The 24,102-nt window shown below is 38.6% G+C and overlaps 1 protein-coding gene across 6 annotated transcripts in view; it reads left to right on the top strand.

Moving 5' to 3' along the window:
• Positions 1-24,102, top strand: part of LOC139002128 (leukocyte surface antigen CD47-like) — a 136,524-nt gene that overhangs the window by 67,425 nt on the left and 44,997 nt on the right. For all 6 annotated transcript variants that reach the window (XM_070403534.1, XM_070403531.1, XM_070403532.1 and 3 more), the window contains exons 3-4: positions 1,606-1,956; positions 14,480-14,569. In XM_070403534.1, coding sequence (XP_070259635.1) covers positions 1,606-1,956; positions 14,480-14,569 — 441 coding nt within the window. The remainder of the gene's footprint in view (positions 1-1,605; positions 1,957-14,479; positions 14,570-24,102) is intronic.

The raw sequence follows: 24,102 nt of genomic DNA, 5'->3' as shown, positions 1-24,102 counted from the left end.
ATAATAACATGTTATAACCCTGGGTTTTATTCCCAATTTGTATAGAAGGAAAGAATTGTAAGGATGAACTAATAAAGCTGATATTGATATTTGTTAGTGCTGTGTTTTTTCAGGGAAAATTTAATTAACTACTTAGAAGAGTTACATAAATGGCTGGAATATATGGAAGAGAAATGCAATTTTTCCATAATCTTGCACATTTTAGGTGAAGGATGAGTGATTGCAGTTACCTTCCCAACCCCTGTTTCATAAGACAACTGGTAGTTTATCATATTGAGAAGTGTTTAGTAGAATATACCTACTTATTAGCAATATCTGTTCTTGATTTCAACTGTTTCTTAGCTTTATGTTGAGTGGTTTATGGTTTTAGGAGGAAGGAATACCTGTAATATGCATTTGGTAATTGTTGTTCTGTAGTTTCAATGAATTGTGGAAGTTAGAAAAAGCCCTTCAATTATATATAACTCTTTATAAGTATTTGCATATCAAATGTCCATTGCTGTCTGTATTTTGCTCTGGGATATAGCCAGAGAATTTTTTTTCTCCTTAGCATCCCAAGGCTTCCCATCTTAGAGGAAAGATACAATGTGATTCATCCGATTTCCTTTTTATATTAAAGTACAGGATAGCTCACCACATTGCTTGGAAATGCAACATAAATATAGAGATAAACTTCATATGGGTTTAGCAAGTTCTGTTTGGAGGCAGTACATAGAAGTTGAGACTGAATACAATATTTGGTTCGATTTTCTGTTCAAAAATTTTCCATGGTAAGGACAATATTTTTCTACATACCTCAGTGAGCAACAATGATTACTTCAAAGCTTCTGAAGCCAAATATACAACTGCATGTTCCAATACACGTTGCTGAATTTAGTCCCAATACTCTTTGTAATGTATACTTTGTATTAACTGAGAATGAATAAGGAATAGTTACAATGGTGTCTGCCATCTGTGTGTTGTGTCATAAATCAGCGAGTGAGATACAAGATGCCTTAATGAGCCAAATAATTGGGAGTTGTTTATTGAGCTCGGCCCAGAGGGAGGTGTTTCTTCCAAATCTCTGAGCAAAGACACAGAGGAAGTTTCCTGTATATATACCTTTTGGGCTCTTTGAAGATTTTACAAAGGGCTCTGTGTGAGTTATTGTTACAGACAGTTTGTAATCTTGGATACATAAATAACAAACATTTGGCATAAGAATATGGGCATTATTATCAGTATTAGTCCATTACATTAGAGGTCTAGCTTGCAAGGTCAGACAGTTAAGTTTTTATCTTTTTCTATTATTCAAACTAAAACAGTTATTCTACAGAATATGAGACTGTCTAAAAATGACAGAGTTTGCAGCACAAGGAACTACCTAACAATAGCAGAGAATTTCAAACAGCAGTTTTTATACAAGATGGAACATACTATGCTTCATGTGCATGTTAATAACTTGTTTCACTTTTTCACCTGGCCTGCCTTCTCTCTGTAGCTGCACTGCTTACTTACGGGGACAATTAAAGCATTGCTCTATTATCTTAAGGATTTGTAACATCCTAAGACCTTACCCTATAGAAACCTATAATGAATTGAAACTATTTTCTTTTTCTTTTCCAGTTAAAACACAGCTACTATTTACTACAATTGAATCTGTAGAATACACCATTTGCAATGAAACTCTTCTCATCATCCCATGCTTAGTCACCAATGTGGGGGCAAAGAGCCTTAAAGAAATGTTTGTAGAGTGGAAATTCAGAAATAAACACATTTTCTTCTATGATGGAGATAAAAATAAATCCAGACCGGAGAGGGAATTTTCGAGTGCATACATCGTACCAGACGCACTGCTAACAGGCAATGCTTCTTTGATGATGGACAAGAGCGATGCTGTCCCAGGAAACTACACTTGTGAAGTAACAGAATTAACTGGAGAAGGCAAAACCACTGTAGAACTAAGATATATTGCTGGTAAGAATTTCATAATCTACCCTTTTATTTTTCCTGCAGTAGCCTAATCCTATGAGAAATGGGGCACAATGGGGGGAGGAACTCCTTTGAATGAAAAAGTAGATTATGACTAACAAATGTTTATGTAATGTTTAGCAGCTTTAAGATCATGAGTTTTACTTGCTCTTCTACTTTTCATAATAAAAGTACTTTGCTGTGTTATTTGTGTATTGTCAGGTTCTCAAACTTTTGTTCTGAGAACTATTCTGCTGGTGTAAGGATCCTGGAGTCATTTGATCTGAATTTCTGTTGGCTGCTATCAAAAGTAGTATCTTTCATGTGACTAATTTTCCATGATTTTTCCAATTATGTAGCTTTTTTAAAATTATTATTACCGGTACTTTGGTCAAGGGCTGACAAATCCCAGCCGTGCTCCAGCTGGAAAGGGTTAGGATCACAAAATTAAAAATCAGGTCATAATGATGTTTCCTGCTATGATGATCTTTTTCTTGGCCAAGATGTGGGAGGGTTAGGGATCCAATAGAATTAATTTGAATTCAGCCTTGGTTATAGCACCATGATTGTGCCCTTCTTCACAGACTTGGGCTGGTGAGTTGCATAAAGCAGTAAAGCTAGCTGAAGTAAACAATCTGCTTTCTTTCTAGTCCTTGCCATGCCATGCCAGCTGATTACTTTAACCACATACAGGTGCATACTGACTTTCTACTTTGAAAGCTCTATTTAGAACCACTAGTCATATTACTGCTCTCAGGATTAGACAAGCCTTTGAGAACCTCTGCTTTAGATGGGATCAGACCATTCAGTTGAATCAACTATTTGCCTTCTATGCAGTGGTCAGCAAACTGCGGCTCGTGAGCCACATGCGGCTTTTGGCCCTTTGAGTATGGCTCTTCCACAAAATACCAAATTCTGCTCATGGGCCACAAAGTTTCAATCGCACTGTACATTCGTGCCCACATGTGGTATTTTGTGGAAGAGCCACACTCAAGGGGCCGAAGAGCCGCATGTGGCTCTCAAGCCGCAGTTTTCCGACCACTGTCAGCGTTTCCTGTTATCAAATGTCTATTACCAGATTGGGAATGGGGTTTTAATTCTGATGGAATATTTTGACATTCCATCTGATTCTTCAACTTAACCATTTGCCTCTATTGAACTTGAGAAGTTACTTCACTGGGTCCAAGTTACCTCATCTCTACAATGGGGATGAAAAGAGATTCCTACTTTATGTATTCTCCAGTCTAACAAGCATCATGAAATCCCTTGTGGACCAGTCCTTTGTAAACCAAAGTACTTTGCAAATGTTAGCTGTCTTCCTGGGACATTTTTTTTATGAAGTGAGGTACTGAGGTGTTGAAGCTGGGGTGTCATGAGAGGGGTGTCTGTGTGGTGCAGCATGGGCAGGAGATGGCTAAGAGCAGAATTTGGAAGGCTTTTCTGCTCAAAAATCTCCCTTCCATCGAAAATCTCATTAACTCACAGTGGGGGAGGGTGATTTTGGATCAGAGTGTAGGTCACTGAGAGGAGAATTGTAAAGTCAAAACTTAAAGGCCACGAGATGGGATGAAGGTGGATGGGAAAGGAATGCCTATCTCTTGGATAAAGACAAAGAGTAATTTTCCGTGTGATTGTTTCATCTTTGTTTTCAGAGTCCCTGGATAAAATATGAACTCTGCTTACTGTTGGGGCCGTTAAAATGTGAAAGTGGTGTTTTGTTGTAGAGAATGTAGAAGATTCTACCTGAGGTCTCAGACATTTGGCTTGTACCCATTTTTATTTTTTGAAATCATTATAGAATCACATGAAGTTTCAAAGATTGAACAGAGAGGTGCTGTGTACTCTTATACAGCTTCACCCAGTGGTTATATTTTATGTAACAGTAGTTAAATGTCAAAATCACCCAGTTCACAATGGTACAATGTGTATATATTTCTTTTTCTTTTTATCACATGTGTACATTTCTGAAATGACCACCACAATCAGAATGTAGAACTATCCCATTAATATATGTATATCTGCCTCATGCATGTCCTTTATAGTCACCTGCTCCCTTACTATCCCTAACCTGTTAAGCATATTTTTTTCTCTATATCAATACTTTGCTCATTTACAAAATGTTGTATAAAAGTATGTAATCTTTTGAGACTGGCTTTTTTTTCCCATCAGCACAATGCCCTTGAGATCTATTCATGCAACAGTATCATGTAGCAATCTCTCTCTCTTTCTCTTTCTCTCTCATATTCCATGTTATTGCTATATCACACCTTGTTGAACCATCTACCTACTATAGCACATCTTGGTTGTTTTCAGCTCATGACATTTCTATAAACAATCATGTACAGTTTTTAAAATATATTTTATTGATTTTTTACAGAGAGAGAAAGGGAGAGGAATAGAGAGTTAGAAACATCAATGAGAGAGAAACATTGATCAGCTGCCTTCTGTACACCTCCTACTGGGGATGTGCCTGCAACCAAGGTACATGCCCTTGACTAGAATCGAACCTGGTACCCTTCAGTCCACATGCTGACTCTCTATCCATTGAGCCAAACCAGTTAGGGCCATGTACAGTTTTTTTGTGGACATAGTCTTAATTTCTCTGGAAAAATGCATAGTACAACTACTGGATTATATGTATGTATAAGCTTAGTTTTTGAAGAAACTGCCAAACTGTATTCCAGAGTGATTGTTCCATTGTACATTCCCATCAGCAACATATGTGTGATGTAGTTCCCCCACATCCTTGCCAGCATCTGGTGGTGTCATTGTTTTGCACCATTTTTTAAGAGAAAATAAGGAAACTCCTCCACCCAAAACGGTTAATTGAAGTAGTGTTCTTCCAAATTCATTTTGATGAATTTACTCATCATGTGAATCCTGGGGATTTAGGCAGTGGAATCTATTTTTACTATGTTGTGCTTTTTTTTTTTTTTTTTCAAATATAGACATAATGAGAACTAGAAACTGTTTACTAGAGAATTCTACCTAGTAAAATGTGTATTAATGGTGGCCCACTTTGTTCCCATTTGGGGTGTGGTGGGAGGGATATCAAGATTTTATTTGAGGACAACCAAGATGGCGGCATAGGTAAACACCTGAACTTGCTGCTGCCCCCAACCACATTAAAACTACAACTAAAAGACAAAATGAGTATCATCCAGATCCACAGGAAGGCTGGCTGAGTGGAAATTCTACAATAGAAGGAAAGAGAAAAGCTCATTGAGTCTGGTAGGAGGTGTGGAGTTGTGGAAGTATGGAGATATGGAGGCTCATGTGAAAGGGGCTGGCAGTTGGGTATGCTGTTGTCTTTTTTAATCAGAAAGCAGATACAAGCTCCCGACTGCTCTGTACTCCAGTTCATGTGAGAATCTGGTGACCCAGACTCATACCTAAAGAAACTGGACTGTCTGGTATTGGGCCGGAACACAAGGGTGGCTTTCTCTGAGGTGCTTGCAGCGGTCATTGTTTCTGCATGGGGCCACGGGACACAGAGACCCAGGGGCCTCTTTGGGGCAGGGCTGACTGGCAGCCATTGCTGTTTGCTCTGCCCTGGTGATTCCCTGAGACCCCACCCCACCCAATTTACAATGCCACCCAAGCTGTATGCAGAGGCTTTTGCATATGAATGGCCTGGTGTTTCTCCACCTATAAATCTGTCAAACTTCAGCTGGGTCAGAGAACCCCAGAGCTTCCAAAAGAAGGCCTTAGGCTCATTAGCAGCCTGCATTGCTTCATAACTCTGCCACATCTGGGCACCCCCAAACCCCAAACAAAGAGGAGAAATCTGCAGATTTCTCTCTAGCTCCTGCTGGGTGGCCTCAGGCAGTGGCAGACTTTTCACCCCCTTGGAAATCCAAGAGCCCATCTACCCAGTGGTCAGAGTGAGACCACGCAGATTACAACTCTTCACATCCATAAGGGACACACTCAGGGGGCAGACTCAGTGAGCGCCAAAACCCCACTGAAGCAAGTCGTGCCCCATAAGGGTGTCTCCAGTACAGAAATTCTCCCATTGTAGACACACCTGGTCCTCACGGCCAATTGGCCTGGTGGTCAATTCCTCCCAGTGATACCAACAGCAATCAAGGCTTAACTACAATAAGACTGTGCACACAGCCCACAAAGGGGTGCACCAAGAGTGTCTACCTCAGGTAATTAGGGAGGCTGAGCCACTGGACCCTATAGGACACCTAGCACACAAAGCCACTCTATCAAGCAGCCAAAATTTAGAGACAAAGAAACAGTTCACAAATGAAAGAAATAGAGGAAAGCAAACTACTGGATATAGAATTCACAACCATGGTTATAAGGCTACTCAAGAATCTTCTAGAAACCTCTGAGAAATATAGTGAGACCCTCAAGGATATGAAAAAGGACCAATTAGAAATTAAGCACACACTGACTGAAATAAAGAATAATATACAGAGATCCAACAGCAGACTAGAGGATCACAAGAATCAAGTCAAAGATTTGAAATACAAAGAAGCAAAAAATACCCAACCAGAAAAGCAAAAGGAAAAAAGAATACAAAAATATGAAGATAGTGCAAGGAGCCCCTGTGACAACTTCAAGCATACCAGAAGAGAGAGAGCAAGATATTGAAAATCTATTTGAAGAAATAATGACAGAAAACTTCCCCTACCTGGTGAAAGAAATAGACTTACAAGTTCAGGAAATGCAGAGAACCCCAAACAAAAGGAGTCCAAAGAGGACCACACCAAGACACATCATAATTAAAATGCCAAGGGCAAAAGACAAAGAGAGAATATTAAAAGCAGCAAGAGAAAAACAGTTACCTACAAAGGAGTGCCCATATGACTGTCAGCTAATTTCTCAACAGAAACTATGCAGGCCAGAAGGGAGTGGCAAGAAATATTCAAAGTGATGAATAGCAAGAACCTACAACCAAGATTACTTTACCCAGCAAAGCTATCATTTAGAATTGAAGGTCAGATAAAGAGCTTCACAGATAAGAAAAAGTTAAAGGAGTTCATCACTGCCAAACCAGTATTATAAGAAATGCTTCTGAAGGGTATTCTTTAAGAAGAGGAAGAAGAAGAAAAAGTAAAGATAAAAATTATGATCAACAAAGTGACAACAAATACATATCTATCAACAAGTGAATCTAAAAATCAAGTGAATAAAAAAATCTGATGAACAGAATAAACTGGTGAATAAAATAGAATCAGGGGCATAGAAAAGGAGTGGACTGACAATTCTCAGGGGAAAGGGGGTGTGGGGGGTGCGGGAAGAGACTGGACAAAAATTGTATACCTATGGAAGAGGATAGTGGTGGGGGGGTAAGGGGGGGAGGGAACCGGGTGGAGGGGAGCTATGGGGGGAAAAAGAGGAACAACTGTAATAATCTGAACAATAAAGTTTTATTTTAAAAAAGATCATGTTGGGAGAGAAGAAAATGGCAGAGGTATAGACGGACATGTCCCGTGCCTTGTCTTGGAGCAGATGATGGTGAGCAGCTGAAACGGGTAACATACAGCCCTAATAAGCAGAAGATATTCAGCTGGGAGACAGTTTGCAGCCAGGAAAGACAGAGGACTCCCAGAGAAAGGGGACGGTTGGAGACTGCAGCTGAAATCTCTCCCAGAGCGCCAGCTCAGCCTCGGAGAACGTGCCATCTTGAGTGGCGGTTATTGGAAGGGAAGCATATACATCCAAAGACCTGGCATCCACGGCATCCAGAGATCGGCTACTAACCCGGAAACAATGGACCCCAAGCAGCGCAACTACATGAACTTAGAGGAACCCTGCTTCTCCCCACGGAAAGGTCAGATTTCCCCTAAAGGTGTGGTTTGCAATTCAGATTGGAGAGAGGAACGTGCGCGCACGTGCACGGGGGAAATCTGAGCCCCACAAAGTCCGTGGCCATTGGGGACAGCATGATCCTCGAGTGTGGGAGGGCTCCCACAGGGCTGCTGGCAGAAGGGAACGCTAAAAATAAGCCCATACTTGGACTGGGTGCAAAAAAGCAGCCTTGGATTTTGCCAGTGTGCCGGCTGCTTAGCACTGGGGAAGAGAGGTTGCATGGAAGGGACTGCGCACAGAGCTGAAAGGTGGGGGGTTGTGAATTCACGCAATTTCTCAGGCTCTTGTTCTCTCTCTTCCCCTTAAATCTTTGTGTTTGATTATTAAACCCAGTACATGGGATTGCCCAGTTGGGGTCACTCGCAGAGACTGCAGGCAAAAGTTGTTTTTGTGGAACCTGGGAGACAGAGAGGGAGTAACAATTAAAGAACAGGTTCTAGGACAGTCGACTCTCCCAAACCAGTTTTAAGTGCGATAGGGAAAATAAACCCTAACTGCTGGATAGAGAGGACTTATAGCCTTGGAGGTCAATCCAGAAACACTGCCACCCAGGGGCTGATCCATGAACTGACTCTTCTGTAAACACAAATAAAAGCAGTCTGGGAAACAAATACGGCCTTAAAATCAGGATTGTGGTTTACAACATGGAGGAACAGTGTATCTCAGGGAAATTCAACACTCTCCTGAATACCTGGCAGGACTAAGGCGTCCCAGAAAGAAGAGTAGAGGACCAGAAGCACCTTCACTACTGTACATTTTTATTTTTAATTCTTTTTTCACCTTTTGATTAAGAAACCATTTTTTTTCTTTTTTCATCACCTGATTTTACCTTTTTAATTACTACATTTTTATTTTTAACCATTATTATTACTACTACTACCATTTTACCATTTTTTAAAGTGTCATTTTATTTTCTCTTTATTTTATTTTGGGATTAGTGTTCTACATTCTATTTTCACCGTTCCTTTAGCATCATTTTTCTCTACCTCAACTTTACCTTTATGCCAAAACACTTTTCCTCACTTTTCCCCTTTTGTTGTCCTGTTTCTCTTACCCTATTCCTGCTTTAGATTTTCCCTATTCCTTCTTTTTACCCCCTGTCTAAACTTCACCCTACTTATATATCTAATTTCCAATCCCCTGCTCTAAATCCATATACACTTTTCTCTTATCATTCTTCACTATCCAAATTTTTTTCTTCTCTCTGTAGTTTTGTTATGTTTGCTTGATTGTTGAGTATATTGGGGTTTTTTTATGCTTGTTTGTGAGATTGTTTTGCTTTTTCTTTTTATTTTCCTGTTGGTTGTTTTTCCCTCCGGTTATTTTTGTGCTTCTGTTTTCCCTCGCCTCGCTTGATATTAGTGGTTGTTTTTAGTTTGCATTCATCTCCAGGGATCTGTTGCTGGAATTGGTTGGGATTAGTGGTGGTTCTATTGGAGTTTCCTCCCCATATAAATATTCTCATACCCTCTTCTATTTCATTCTCTCTCTTTTCTCTCTTACTTTTTTTCTCCCTTTTTCCAATTTCATTTTTGCACTCCTTTTTTTACCCTTTTCTCTTTTCTCTTTTTCTCTTCTTTCTTCCTTATCCCCTAATTCTCTTTGCTCGGGTGGTTACCTTTATTTGGGGTTATTAATATCATGAATACATTTGTGTTCAGTGCCTTGTACGTTGTGCCTTGTTGTGTTATATTTTGTGCCTTTAAATCAACACAGCAGAGAGAGAACTACATAACCAAACATCTGGAGAAGAGAGATCATGGTAATACAAAGAACCAGCCCACATATGAAAGAAAAACAGGCATCTCCATAAAAGGAAGTAAACAAAATGGAGGCAATGGAGGCAAGCAACCTGTCAGAGAAAGAATTCAGAAAAATGGCCATAAGGTGGATGAAAAGAATGGAAGACAAATTCAACAATATGTGTAAGAACCAAGAAGAAATGAATAAAAACCAAGAAGAAATGACAAATGACATCACTGCTATAAAGAACTCAATAGAAAGCATCAACAGTAGACTAGAAGAAGCAGAGGACCGCACCAGTGAGCTAGAAGACAAGGTAGAAAAAAATACCCAAGCAGAGCAGCTTCTAAAAAAAAAATTAAAAAGCAGGAAGAGAGCCTAAGAGAACTCTGCGACAACACTAAACGAAACAACATCCACATAATAGGGGTACCAGAGGGAGAGGAAACTGAGCAAGGATTAGAAAACCTGTTTGAAAAAATAATAACAGAAAACTTCCCTGATATAGGGAAGAAAAAACTCACACAAATCCAAGAAGCTCACAGAGTCCCAAAGAAAATGAACCCCAAAAGACCGACGCCAAGGCACATTATAATTAAATTGGCAAACACCAATGACAAAGCAAGAATCTTAAAAGCAGCCAGAGAGAGACAGAAACTTACCTACAAAGGATCCCCCATCAGACTAGAAACAGATTTCTCGATAGAAACACATCAGGCAAGAAAGGAATGGAATAAAATATACAAAGTCATGCAAATGAAGGGTCTGAATCCAAGAATACTGTACCCAGCAAGGCTATCAATCAAAATTGAGGGTCAAATCAGGAGCTTCACAGACAAAAAAGGACTACGGGAGTTTATTACCACCAAACCAGCAATGCAAGAAATGCTAAAGGGTCTGCTGTAAAAAGAAAAAATAAGAAACGAAGAAGGAACACAGGGGTAAAGAATAAAAATGGCAACAAACAAGTATCTATCAATAATAACTTTAAATATAAATGGATTAAATGCCTCAATCAAAAGACATAGGGTAACTGAGTGGATAAGAAAACATAACACATATATCTGCTGTCTACAGGAAACCCACCTCAGAAAAAAAGATGCACACAGTCTGATGGTGAAGGGATGGAGAAAGGTTTTTCAGGCAAATGGAAGCGGAAAAAAAGCCGGGGTAGCAATTCTTATATCTGACAAATTAGATCTCAAAGTGAAGGACATAAAAAGAGATAAGGAAGGCCACTTCATAATACTAAAGGGAGCAATCCAACAAGAAGAAATAACTCTGGTAAACATATATGCACCCAATATAGGAGCACCCAAATACATAAGAAATCTTCTGGAGGAAATCAAGGGAGAGATTGACAGCAACACAATCATAGTAGGGGACTTTAACACCCCATTATAACCATTGGATAAATCCTCTAAACAAAAAATCAGCAAAGAAACATCAATCCTAAATGACACACTAGATCAGATGGAATTAATTGACAGCTTCAGAACATTTCACCCCAAAGCCACAGAATATACATTCTTCTCAAGTGCACATGGATCATTTTCAAAGATAGACCATATATTGGGTCACAGGCAAAGTCTCTTCAAATTCAAGAAGATTGAAATCATATCAAGCATCTTCTCAGACCACAATGGCATAAAACTGGAAATCAACTACAATAAAAACAATCCAAAAAAATAAAACACATGGGGACTAAATAGCACGCTATTAAACAATGACTGGGTTACCAGAGAGATCAAAGAAGAAATAAAAAACAACATGGCAACAAACAACAATGAAAACCCAACAATCCAAAACCTATGGGACACAGTGAAAGCAGTCTTGAGAGGGGAGTTCATAGTTCTACAAGCCTACTGCAAAAAACAAGAAACAATGAGAAAAAATTACCTAACACTACAACTCAAAGAGTTAGAAAGAGAGCAACAAGAAAAGCCCAGAGTAAGCAGAAGGAAGGAAATAATAAAGATCAGAGTGGAGATAAACAACAAAGAGACCAAAAAAAAAAAAAAAAAAAAAACCAATACAAAAGATCAACAAAACCAAGAGCTGGTTCTTTAAAAAGATAAAAAGATTGATGAACCTCTAGCCAGGCTCACCAAGAAACAAAGAGAGAGGACCCAAATAAACAAAATCAGAAATGAAAGAGGAGAAATAACAACAGACACCACAGAAATACAAAGGATTGTTAGAAAATACTATGAACAACTCTACTCCAACAAACTAGACAACCTGGAGGAAATGGACATATTCCTAGAAAAATACAACCTTCCAAAACTTAATCAGGAAGAAGCTAAAAATCTCAATAGGCCAATAACTATGGAGGAAATTGAAGCAGTCATCAAAAAGCTTCCAGCAAACAAAAGCCTGGGACCAGACGGCTTCACAGGGGAGTTTTACCAAACATTCAAGGAAGAACAAAAACCTATCCTCCTCAGACTATTCCAAAAATTTCCAGAAGAAGGAACACTTCCAAGCTCATTCTATGAAGCCAGCATCACCCTAATACCAAAACCAGATAAAGACAACATAATGAAAGAGAATTACAGGCCAATATCCCTCCTGAACATAGATGCCAAAATCCTCAACAAAATCCTAGCAAATCAGATCCAGCAGTACATCAGAAAGATCATACACCATGACCAAGTAGGATTTATTCCAGGGATGCAAGGATGGTTATCCTCAAATCAATAAACGTAATACATCACATAAACAAATTTAGAGAAAAAACCACATAATCATATCAATTGATGCAGAAAAAGCTTTTGACAAAATTCAACACCCTTTCTTGATAAAAACTCTCAGCAAGGTAGGAATAGAGGGATCATACCTCAACATAATAAAAACCATATATGACAAACCCACAGCCAACATCATAATCATTGGGCAAAAACTAAAACCATTCCCCCTAAAAAAAGGAACAAGACAGGGATGCCCCCTCTCACCACTCCTGTTCAACATAGCACTGGAAGTACTAGCCATTGCGATCAGACAAGAAGAAGAAATAAAAGGCATCCAAATTGGAAAAGAATAAGTAAAACTGTCCTTATTTGAGAAGACATGATACTGTACATAGAGAACCCTAAAGACTCCATCAAAAAATTATTAGTCTTAATAAATGAATTCGGCAATGTAGCAGGATACAAAATTAATGCCAAGAAATCCATGGCATTTCTTTACATCAATAGTGAACTTACAGAAAGTGAGACTAAAAAAGCAATCCCATTTACCATCGCACCAAAAAATTAAGATACCTAGGAATAAACTTAACTAAGGAGATAAAAGACTTATATGTGAAAAACTACAGGACACTGAAAAAAGAGATAGAGGAAGACATAAACAGATGGAAGAACATACCGTGTTCATGCATTGGTAGAATCAACATCATCAAAATGTCCATACTATCCAAAGCAATCTATAGATTCAATGCAATCCCCATTAAATTACCAACAGCATATTTCACAGATCTAGAACGAACATTCCAAAAATTCATCTGGAATAAAAAAAGACCTTGAATAGCTGCAGTAATCCTGAGAAAGAAGAACAAAGTTGGTGGGATCTCAATACCAGATATCAAACTGTATTACAAAGCCACTGTTTTTAAAACAGCTTGCTACTGGCACAAGAACAGACATATAGATCAATGGAATAGAATAGAGAAACCAGAAATCGACCCAAACCACTATGCCCAATTAATATTCGACAAAGGAGGCAAGAGCATACAATGGAGTCAAGACAGTCTCTTCAATAAATGGTGTTGGGAAAATTGGACAGATACATGCAAAAAGATGAAACTAGACCACCAACTCACACCATACACAAAAATAAACTCAAAATGGATAAAAGACTTAAATGTAAGACGGGAAACCATAAAAATACTAGAGGAATCCACAGGCAGCGAAATCGGAAACATAGGCCGAAGGAATTTCTTCTCTGATAATGCTCCTAGGGCAATGGAAACTAAAGAGAAAATAAACAAATGAATTACCTAACACTATGAATTCATCCTCTGTTCCAGAGTAAGTTTCAGAAAAGCTCAGGCTCACATCTGTCTTACTCTTAGGTCACAGTAATACCAAGGGTAGGGTACCCAGTTGTACTACTCCCTCACTCCTGTCCCCTGAGTCAGTCTTTACAGGAAGATAACTCTTGCTTTAAGGTAAATTCTTGGCACATTACACATACAGGCAATCACTACAGTTGCCCATAATAATAACTGTAGTTAATGTTCACTGAGCACTTTGAGGGGTCAAGCTTTGTTTTTAGCCCTTTTCATATCTTAATTTTGTTAACAGTTAACTACAGTCCTTCAAGGTGCCATTACTTATTGTACCCATGTAGCAACTGAAAAACAGAAAGGCGTTAGGCTGTCCAAGATCACACAGATTGTAAGTTACAATTGTGTTTCAAACTCAGGCACTGTGGCTCTAGAGCCCTTTTCTCAGCTCCTGGGGTATACTACATCTTTCCATGAATCACAGCTTAGGGAAAGTGTGGTGGAAAGTACTTAAATAACTATTTTTTTGTTTCATTAATATTTGGTATTTAATTAAATATATCTGTAATTATTTATGTATCTATATAAGACCACAGTTTTAACTTATTATTTTAATTTTCCATCTCCATAATAAAAAAACACTGTTGAGTTCTAACTGGTTTGGCTCAATGGATAGTGTCAGCCTGTGGACTGAAAGGTCCCAGGTTTGATTCCAGTCAAGGGCATGTACCTTGGTTGCGGGCACATCCCCAGTAGGGAGTGTGCAGGAGGCAGCTGATCAATGTTTCTCTCTCATTGATGTTTCTAACTCTCTATCCCTCTCCCTTCCTCTCTGTAAAAAAAAAATCAATAAAATATATATTTAAAAAAACACACTGTTGATCATTAATTGGCTGGACATAAATTTATGATAATAAATATTAGTCATGATTTTTGTGTTTTTTTTCTTCCCAGATTTATGGTTTTCTGCAAATGACCATACCCTTATTATTATTTTCTCAATGTTGGCTGTGCTTCTGTTCTGGGGAAGTGATATTACTGTGAGTAAGTACTTGTTTCTATTTTCATTTATGTTTTACTGATGAAATTGTCATTTTATGGAGGCAATATTGGTGAAATATTCTATTTAAGTTGTATAAAGAAATGTGTTAAGGTTATAAATCAGAATATACAGAAAAAATGGCAGTGTAGTAATTGGATGCTGCAGGGGCAAACTCCCAGGACTAAACTGGAACTACAAATAAAATACAGAATAACTTCCTGAATAATCAGCAGAAGACTCACTGGAGAGAATCCAGATAAATGAGGATGGAAAGTGGAGACCGCATAGAGACTGGTAGGAGGGGCGGAGTCATGAAAGGACTGGCTGGGCTCCCACACACAGCAACTGAAGTTATGGAGAGATATCTCAACTGTGGAGTTTGCAACTGAGAACTCTGGGGTCTAATCCCCAAGCTCGGCACTCCAGGAGAGAGCACCAGAACTGAGAAGGCTATCCACATAACAGAAGGCTGCGAAAAGCAGCAGGGTTGCTGTCTGCCAGGGAGAAATGGCTGGAAATGCAGGTACCCTACTTAAGGGCCAATGCACAAAATTCTCTGTGTAGCAACTTACCTTGTGGTCCGGCAGAGGGAGGACAGAGTGGATGGGAGCTGTGTAAGCAAAAGTGAGGATCAGGAGCTCTGGAGTTAGAACTCAGGAGGCAGACCCCCTCAGTTTCTGGAGCTGAGTCATTCCCTCATGTTGCAGAAGTCATATTTCTCATGCAGACATTTTCTATACAGGCAGCTGTGGGGAAGATAGGTGACCCACCCTATTTGAAAACACCTTGCCCCATGGTGCAGAGTTTCTGAGGCCATTTAAGAGAATCATAATTATCCTTCTGGTAGAAGCAATTGCCCCACCCTGTTGAAAAAAAACCTCACCAGACCCATGGATGATTGCCTGAGGGCTATTCAAGAGGCAATCCTATCAGTCTGTAGCCAGAGGCAGTCTCTGGAGCCCTTGAGTCTTTTCCTGATCTAATAGTCAGAAACAGTGTTTGAGACACCTGCAATAGAGATTGAATGGTATAGAAGATCTACCTAATACATACTCACAAACCCAAATAGGAAGCCAATATGAGGAGAAAAAGAAACGACCTTCAACGGAACAACAAAATTCTCCAGAAGAGATAAATGAAATGGAGATAAAAATTTATCTGATATAGAGTTCAGAATAATGAAGGTAAAGATGCTCAACAGCATGGTAACTATGAAAACAGAAATAAAGAATGACACAGCACAAATAAAGAACACATTGGAAGGAATAAACAGCAAATTAGGGGAAGCTGACAACCAAATCAGTGAATTAGAAGACAGGATTGAAAAAAAATCACTCAATCAGAGGACCAGAAAGAAAAAAAAAAAATTAAAAAACAGGAGGACAGCTTAAGAGAGCTGTGGGACAATGTGAAACAAAACAATATTAAAATAGCAGGTGTTCCAGAAGAGGCAAAAATGGAGAAAGGGATAGAGAACTTGTTTGAAGAAATAATGGCCAAAAAATTTCCTAACCTGGTAAAGGGAAATGTTACACAAGTACAGCAGGTACAGAGAACCCCAAGCAAGAAGAATGCAAACAGGCCTATGCCCAGAAAAATCATAATTGAAATGCCAAAAATTAAAGGCAAAGAGAGAATCTTAAAGTCAGCAAGAGAAAAGCAAACTGTTACCTACAAAGGTGTTCCCATAAGGCTGACATCTTATTTCACATAAGAAACTTCACATGTCAGAAGGGAATGGTGTGAAAGGAATGGTGTGAAGTAATGAAAAGCAAGGATCTGAAACCAAGATTAGTATATCCAGCAAGGCTATCATTCAAAATAGATGGTGAAATAAAGAGATTCCCATTAAAGAAAAAAAATAGCTAAGGCAGTATATCACCACCAACCCAGCATTACAAGAAATGCTCAATGGACTGTTGTAACAAGAAGAAGAAATAGACAAAGAATTAAAATGGCAATAAAAAAGTCACTACCAATAATAACCTTAATGTAAGTCAATTAAATGCTCCAATCAAAAGACATAGGGTAGCTGAATGGATACAAAAATATGACCCAACTATGTGCTATCTACAAGAGACCAACCTCAGAACAAAATAGTCACACAGGATGAGAGTGAAGTTATGAAAAAAATTTCCATGTAAATGGAAAAGAAAAAAAAAAAGCTTGGGTAGCAATACTAATGTCTGACAAAATAGACATCAAAAGAAGGCCATCACAAGAGACAACAAAGGTTACTATATAATACTAAAGGCATTGATCCAACAAGAGAATATAATTCTCGTAAACATATATGCACCTAATATAGGAATACCTAAATATATAAAAAATACTTCTAGAGGACTTTAAGAGAGAGATTGACAACAACATAGTCATAGTAGGGGAGATTAACACCCTGCTGACTTACTGGATAGATCTCCCAGACAAAAATTAACAAGAAATAAGTGACTCTAAAGGACACATTGGATCAGATGGATTTAATTGACATTTATAGAACACAAGAGGCCCGGTGCACGAAATTCGTGCACTGGAGGGGGGGGGGGGATGTCCCTCAGCCCAGCCTTCACACTCTTTAATCTGAGACCCCTCAGGGGATGTCTGACTGCCAGTTTAGGCCTGATCCAGCAGTTGGACATCCCTCTCACAATCTGGGACTGCTGGCTTCAACCTCTTGCCTGCCTGACTGCCTGATTGCCCATTAACTGCTTCTGCCTACCAGCCTGATCACTCCCTAACCACTCCCCTGCCAGCCTGATCAATGCCTAACTGCTCCCCTGCTGGCCTGGTCAACACCAACTACCCTCTCCTGCAGGCCTTGTCCCCCCCCCCAACTGCCCTTTCCTGCTTGCCCAGTCGCACCCAACTGCCCTCCCCTGCAGCCCTGGTTTTCCCAACTGCCCTCCCCTGCCAGCCCTCTTATGGCGGCCATCTTGTGACCACATGGGAGTGGCCATCTTGTGTGAGGCCGTGATGGTCAATTTTTATATCACCTCTTTACTATATAGGATTTCACTGCAAAGCTGCAGAATATACATTCTTCTCAAGTACACAATTATCATTCACAAAGATAGACTACATGTTAGGACATGAAACAAGTCTCCACTAGTACAAATTAATGAAGATGAAATCATATCAAGCATCTTCTCAGATCACAGTGGAATGAAATTAGAAATCAACTATAGTAAAAACAACCCAAAAAATTCGAACACATGGAGGCTAAGTAGCATGTTATTAAACAATGAATAGGTTACCAATGAGATCAGGAAAGAAATAAAAAACATACTGAAAACAAGTAAAAATGAACTCACAACAACCCCAAATCTCTGAGACACAGTAAAAGCAGTACTGAGAGGGAAGTTCATAGCACTACAGGCCTACCTCAGAAAATAAGAAAAACTTTTAATAAGTTATCCAACCCTACAATTTAAAGAATTAGAAAGAAAACAAGAAAATCCCTAGTAAGTAGACATAAGGAAATAAAGATTAGAGCAGAAATAAATGACACAGAGACTAAAAAAAAAAAAAAAAAAATCAATGAAACCAAGAGCTGGTTCTTTGAAAGAATAAACAACATTGAGGAACCATTAGCCAGACTCATCAAGAAACAAAGAGAGAATGCAAATAAATAAAATCAGAGATGAAAGTGTTGATGTAATCACTGACACCACAGAAATACAAAGAAGTGTAAGAAAATATTATGAACAATTATATACCAACAAGTTGGACAATGTGGATGAAATGGATAAATTCCAAAAAAAATATAATCTTCCAAAACTGAATCAGGAAGAATCAGAAAATCAGAATAGGCCAATAATAATTGATGAAATAAAAGCACTAATAAAAAAATTCCAGCAAACTAAAGTCCAGATCAGATGGCTTCACAGGGGTGTTTTACCAAACATTCAAAGAAGAATAAACACCTATCCTCCTCAAATGATAAAAAAAAATCCAAAAGGAAGAAACACTTCCATGCTCTTTTTATGAGGCCAGCATTATCCTAATTCCAAAACCAGAGAAAGACATTACAAAGAAAGAGAATTATAGGACAATATCCCTGATGAACATAGAGGCTAAAATCCTCAACAAAATATTAGCAAATTGCATCCAGCAATATATTAAAAAGATCATATACCATGATCAAGTGGGATTTATTCTCAGGTTGCAAGGCTGGTACAAAATTCACAAATCAATAAAAGTGATACATCACATCAGCAAATTAAAAGATAAAGATCACATAATCGTATCAATAAATGCAGAAAAAGTATTCAACAAAATTCAACACACATTTTTTAAAATTTTATTTTATTATTATTACTAAAGGCCCAGTGCACGAAAACTCATGCACTTGGCGGGGGAGGGTGCCCTTTCACAGTCCTGGACTCCTCAGCAGATGTCTACCTGCTGGCTTAGGCCCACTCCATGGGGAATTGGGCCTAAGCTAGCACTCCGACATCCCTCTGGCAGCCTTGGAGCCCTTGGGGGATGTCTGACTGCGACTTCGGTCTGCTCAATGCGGGGAGCAGACCTAAGACGCAGTTGGACATCCTTATTGCTGCTGAGGAGGCGGAAGAGGCTCCTGCTACCACTGCTGTGCTCATAGTCGTCAGCCAGGCTCTGGCTGAGCAGAGCTCCCTCTGTGGGAGCGCACTGACCACCAGGGGGCAGCTCCTGCATTGAGCATCTGCCCCCTGGTGGTCATTATGCTTCATAGTGATCTGTCGTTTCTGGGTCTTTAGGCTGTTAGGGTCAATTTGCATATTACTCTTTTAATATACAGGATTTTTTAATCCTCACCTGAGGATATATATTCTTTGATTTTTAGAGAGTGGAAGAGAGAATGAAAGACAGAGCGAAACATCGATGTGAGAGAAACACATCAATTAGCTGCCTTCCACACATGCCACAACCAGGGCCAGGGCCAGGGCCAGGGAGCAGCCTGCAACTAAGGTACATGCATGCCCTTGACCAGAATTGAACCTGGTACCCTTTATTCCTTAGGCCAATACTCTGTATACTGAGCCAAACCAGCTAGGGCCCAACACCTATTTTTGATAAAAACTCTCAGCAAAGTAGAAATAGAGGGAACATATCTCTGTATGTTAAAGGCCATACATGACAAACCTACTGCAAACATCATATTCAATGTGCAAAAACTAAAACCATTTCCCCTACGAACAAAAACAGGACAGGGATGTCTGCTTTTACCACTCTTATTCATCATAGTACTGAAAGTCCTAGCCACAGCGATCAGATGAGAACAAGAAATAAAAGGCATCCAAATTGGAAAGGAGGAAGTAAAACTCTTATTATTTTCAGATGACATGATATTGTACATAGAAAACCCTAATGACTCCATCAAAAAACTACTAGATTTAATAAATGAATTTGGCAGGATACAAAAACAACAGCCAAAAATTGATGGCTTTTTTATACAACATCAAAGAATTCTCAGAAAGAGGAACTAAAAAAAAATCCCATTTACCAGTGCAACAAAAAAATTTAGATACTTAGGAATACAGTTAACCAATGAGGTAAAGCACTTGTACTTAAGAAAATACAGGCCATTGAAAAAAGAGATAAAGAAGATATAAAAAAGTGGAAGAATATTCTGTGTTCATGTATTGGTAGAATTAACATCATTAAGATGTCCATACTACCCAAGGAAATCTACAGATTAAATGCAATCCCTATTGAAATACCAACAGCATATTTTACATATTTAGAGCAAACACTCCAAAAATTTATATAGAACCAAAAAAGACGCCAAATAGCTGCAGCAATCTTGAGAAAGAAGAACAAAGTTGGAGGAATCAAAATACCACTTATCAATTTATACTACAAAGCTACTGTAATAAAAAAAAAGTCTGGAATCGGCATAAGAACAGGCATAGAGATCAATGGAACAGAACAGAGATCCCAAAATTTGACCCAAGCCATTACTGGTTAATAATGCGAATTTTATAATCAAAGAAAACACGATAATTTCAAGAGAAACATCAAAAGTGCCTTATTCAAAATAATGTCCGTCGCTAGCTACACATTTTCCCCATCCTTCAGGTAATTTGTGGATACTGTCCCAATAGAACTTTTCTTGTTTTGAGGCAAACCATTCCTCAAATTTTTCACTTCTTCATACGTTTTGAAGTGCTGCTCAGAAAGTGCGTGTGCCATCAATGGGAACAAGTGGTAATCTGAAGGAGTAAGGTCTGTGAATACAGCGGGTGGGTTAATACTTCCCAGGGAAGACCTTTTAATGTGTCTTGAACTGGTTTTGGAGTCTATGGTATTATGAAGCAAAATTACTTTGCCATGTCTTCTGGCACGTTCTGGTCATTTCACCCTTTGACCCAGTGATCCCACTTCTAGGAATGTACCTTAAGAAACCCAAAACATCAATCAGAAAGAATGTATGTACCTCTATATTCATAGCAGCACTATTCACAATAGCTAAGATCTGGAAACAACCCAAGTGCCCATCAGTAGATGAGTGGATAAAAAAGCTGTGGTATGCTGAAACCAGTTTGGCTCAATGGATAGAGCATCGGCCTGCGGACTGAAAGGTCCCAGGTTTGATTCTGGTCAAGGGCATGTACCTGGGTTGCCGGCACATCCTCAGGAGGAGATGTGTAGGAGGCAGCTGATCGATGTTTCTCTCTCATCGATGTTTCTAACTCTCTATCTCTCTCCCTTCCTCTCTGTAAAAAATCAATAATATATATATATATATATATATATATATATATATATATATATATATATATAGCTGTGGTACATTTATACCATGAAATTCTATGCAACTGTAAAAAAGAAGAATCTCTTAACCTTTAAGACAGCATGGAGGGACCTGGAGCATACCATGCTAAGTGAAATAAGTCATCAGAGAAAGACAAGTATCACATGATCACACTCATATGTGGAATCTAATTAACAAAATAAACTGATGAATGGAGTGGATCCAGAGACATGGAAACATTGAACATAATGCAGAATCTTGGAGAGTCGGAGGAGAGTTGGGGTGGGTGGGAGGTTACCAACCAAGGATCTTGTATGAATATATGCATAACCCATGGACTCAGACAGTGGGATGGTGAGGGCCTGGGGTGGGGGGTGGTGGTGAGCTGGAGGGGGTTGATGGGGAAAAAGGGGACATATGTAATACTTCCACAATAAAGATTTTTTAAAAAGAATATACAGTTTTAATATTAAGATTCTCCTTGAAGTATATTTTGTCCCTCATAATTTGCTGCAGATCCTAAGAAGTTATTTTTAAAGAATGAATAGTGGGGATCCTAATAATAATAACATACCTAAAACTCATGCTGATTTTAATGTATACAGAGCATTTACACACCCATTATTGGTGAGGAGATGGTTACAGCTTACATTACAATGTTAAGATAGGATTTTGCACTTCTGAGCATTAAGACTTCCCTCTCTTCATTTTCCCAGTTTGAACTTCTCTGTATACATGTGTGCATCTTTGGAAAAGCCCAGTTTGAACCATGTTGTCATCCTTACTGTACAATTCTGCAGCCCCTAAGGAAGTAGCCCCAGGAGGGTGTGTTCTTTGATCATGTTTTGCTGGAATAGCCATGTGTCTAAACTCCTCAGGGCATATCTTGGTGCGGCATCAAATGTAGCATGAACAATGTAGAATTGTCACTGCTAAGTAGAAAGGTGGCATCCTGGTTGATGATTATGCTCAACCAGGTACAATTGACCCTCAAACAACATGGGGTTAGATTATGTGGGTCTACTTATATTTGGATTTTTTTTCAGGAAATACTGTAAATGTATTTTCTCTTCCTTATGATTTTCTTAATGACATTTTCTGTTCTCTAGCTTTCTTTACTGTAAAAATATAGTATAAAATACATATATCATACAAAATATGTGATAATCAACTGTTAATTTTATCCATAAAGATTCTGGTCAACAATAAGGTATTAGTTGTTAATTTTGGGGGAGCTTAAAGTCATATGTGGATTTTTTACTGCACAAGGTGGGGTTGTCAGATCTTCTAACCCCTGTGTTATTCAAGGGTCAACTGTATTTCCACATCAGTTTAGTAAAGGAAATTTGCTAAATTAGTGAAGTTTTGAGGTGACATTCTAAAACTTTTAAACTCTTAACCTGTAAGATTTATTCCCTGTCTCCCAATAGTGCACTGAAATAGTCAATCATTGAAGGCCACTAAACATTTTCAAAAGGCAAGGAGTAAAAAATGCTGATTTTGTTTATTTATTTCATTCCGCAACCTTTAAAACCAGTGAAAAGTAGTAAAATATTATAGCAGATTGGCCTGTTGTAAATTTCATGATTTTTACTTTTACTCAGAAGTTTAAGGCATGTATATCTAAAATATATATATATATATATATATATATATATATATTAAAGCCTAAGTGACCATTCAACCATTTGACTAGTAGCTGTGACGTGCACTGACCACCAAGGGTGAGACATTCAATGCACAGGCATGAAAGAATGGGACAGACTGATGAATCTCAGAGGGCAAAGGGAAGAGGGAGGGCAGGAAGAGATTAACCAAAGATCTTATATGCATACTAGAGGCCCGTTATATAGATTTGTGCACCGGTGTGGTCCCTCAGCCTGGCCTGCAGGGATCCGGCCAAATCTGTGCACCAGGATTCCAACATCTCCTGAGGGGTTCTGAATTGTGAGAGGGAACAGCCCAGGCTGAGGGACCCAACCAGTGCACAAATCCATGCACTTGGCCACTAGTGATTATATAAAAATGGAGAGGGGCATGACAGGGTATATATTTAAGGGCCCTCCTCAATAGATGGCACTCTGCAAATAATTTGTGATTTCAAAAGCAAAAAAGGGAAAGCTTTTAGCTAACAGTGATAACTGGCAAGACATGTCACAACTCTCACTTTCAAAATGGTGTCTAAATTTCCTGTGGAAATTTTTTTTTACAATTTTGAAAGGCCTTTTATGTCAAAGAAAAGGCTGATATAGTATCAAAACCTCATCAGTCTTCCCTGATTTAGGGAAAGCCTTGAACCCTAGTGGCAAAGCCAGGCAATAAGACCTCTGTCATATATTTTTGGATAGAGACTTGCCTTTTTAAGATTATAAAATCATTTCAGAGTGTGATTTGTTGCAGTTGGATTGACTGCAGCTTGCTGATCGTGGCATTCTCATTAATAACATTATTTTCAGTGGATTTAACCAGGAATGAGTCTGTTCCTGTTAACTATGTTTTGACAAAATAAGATTTACAATTTTTTTCTGACTTAAAAAAGTATTATGTATCACTTTAGAAAACCTTATACAATGTAAGAATTTATAGAGGAAAAAAACAAAAATAATCTGGAATCCTACAACCTAGAAATAAACTATTGATCTAGTGTAGTAAATTTTGTGCCTTTTTTCTGTCTTTTTTTCTATGTATTTTTGTTACTTTTCTTTAAAAATGAAAAATGATAAATGCACTCATATAGCTTATATACTTGTATATCCTCATTCTTCACTGCCAATGTTTTCAGAAATATTCTTATAGCTGCCT

The sequence above is a fragment of the Myotis yumanensis genome, unplaced genomic scaffold (genome assembly GCF_028538775.1).
Source record: "Myotis yumanensis isolate MYYU_CA2020_CCGP unplaced genomic scaffold, mMyoYum1.0.hap1 SCAF_2, whole genome shotgun sequence".
NCBI classification, from domain to species: domain Eukaryota; kingdom Metazoa; phylum Chordata; class Mammalia; order Chiroptera; family Vespertilionidae; genus Myotis; species Myotis yumanensis.
The sequence above is the reverse complement of the archived record's forward strand: the minus strand, read 5'-3'. Positions and strand labels throughout refer to the sequence as shown.